Source organism: Bison bison, unplaced genomic scaffold (genome assembly GCF_000754665.1).
Source record: "Bison bison bison isolate TAMUID 2011002044 unplaced genomic scaffold, Bison_UMD1.0 scf7180017864340, whole genome shotgun sequence".
NCBI lineage: Eukaryota > Metazoa > Chordata > Mammalia > Artiodactyla > Bovidae > Bison > Bison bison.
This window is the reverse complement of record NW_011494912.1, coordinates 5,223,054-5,223,717: the sequence shown is the minus strand read 5'-3', so window position 1 is coordinate 5,223,717 and position 664 is coordinate 5,223,054. Positions and strand designations below refer to the sequence as shown.

Below are 664 nucleotides of genomic sequence, written 5' to 3'. Positions count from 1 at the left end.
GGAGACCCAGGTGGAGGCCTCAGATCTGTGCAAGCACTGCCGGGCAAATACAGAAAACAGAACTTTATTCCAAGGGCCAGAGGTTATTTAAAATTATTTACACTCATCGAAAATCACAGGAAGGGGCCAGGCCTCATCAGCTGAGAGGCGGACCCCTGTGTTCAGCCACTGAGGGTCCCGAGGCACTCACACACCTCAGCCCGTGACCCTCGGCCGCACCCCCTGGGCTGACTGGAGGGCACGGCTTGGGCTGGGAGCAGCCTCTGTCCTGGGCCTGCCTCCGGGGCCACACCCGGCAGAGCCACCCAGGAGACCCAGCAGAAGGGAGTGAGGCGCGAGATTACATGATGGGGAGGAAAGTCTGTAGGGCATGAGCGGCGGAGCAGGGGGGCGGCCTAGCTCCATACGTCCAGGGAGTAGCGGCCCTTGGTCATCAGCTTCTTGACGTAGTCCACGGCCTGGGCGTGCTCCATGGCCCCCTGCTCGGCCACGATGTCGTAGAAGGTGTTCTGCACGTCCCTCGCCATGTTCCGAGCGTCCCTGCGCGCAGAAGGGAGGCGGCACTGGGGGAGGGCCCTCCACGGGCAGGCCAGCCTCCAACCCCGGCCTCTGCTGCACGCACCACCCCTCGTCTGCTCCACCCACCCCCCGCCCCACTCACACC

At 64.3% G+C, this 664-nt stretch overlaps 1 protein-coding gene across 1 annotated transcript in view; it reads right to left on the bottom strand.

The window, feature by feature from the left end:
• Positions 1 to 48: 48 nt before the first annotated feature.
• Positions 49 to 664, bottom strand: part of POR (P450 (cytochrome) oxidoreductase) — a 25,433-nt gene continuing 24,817 nt past the window's right edge. Inside the window, 1 exon segment of the mRNA XM_010854318.1 lies at positions 49 to 540. Within this exon segment, the coding sequence (XP_010852620.1) occupies positions 396 to 540 (145 nt within the window). The 3' untranslated portion in view covers positions 49 to 395.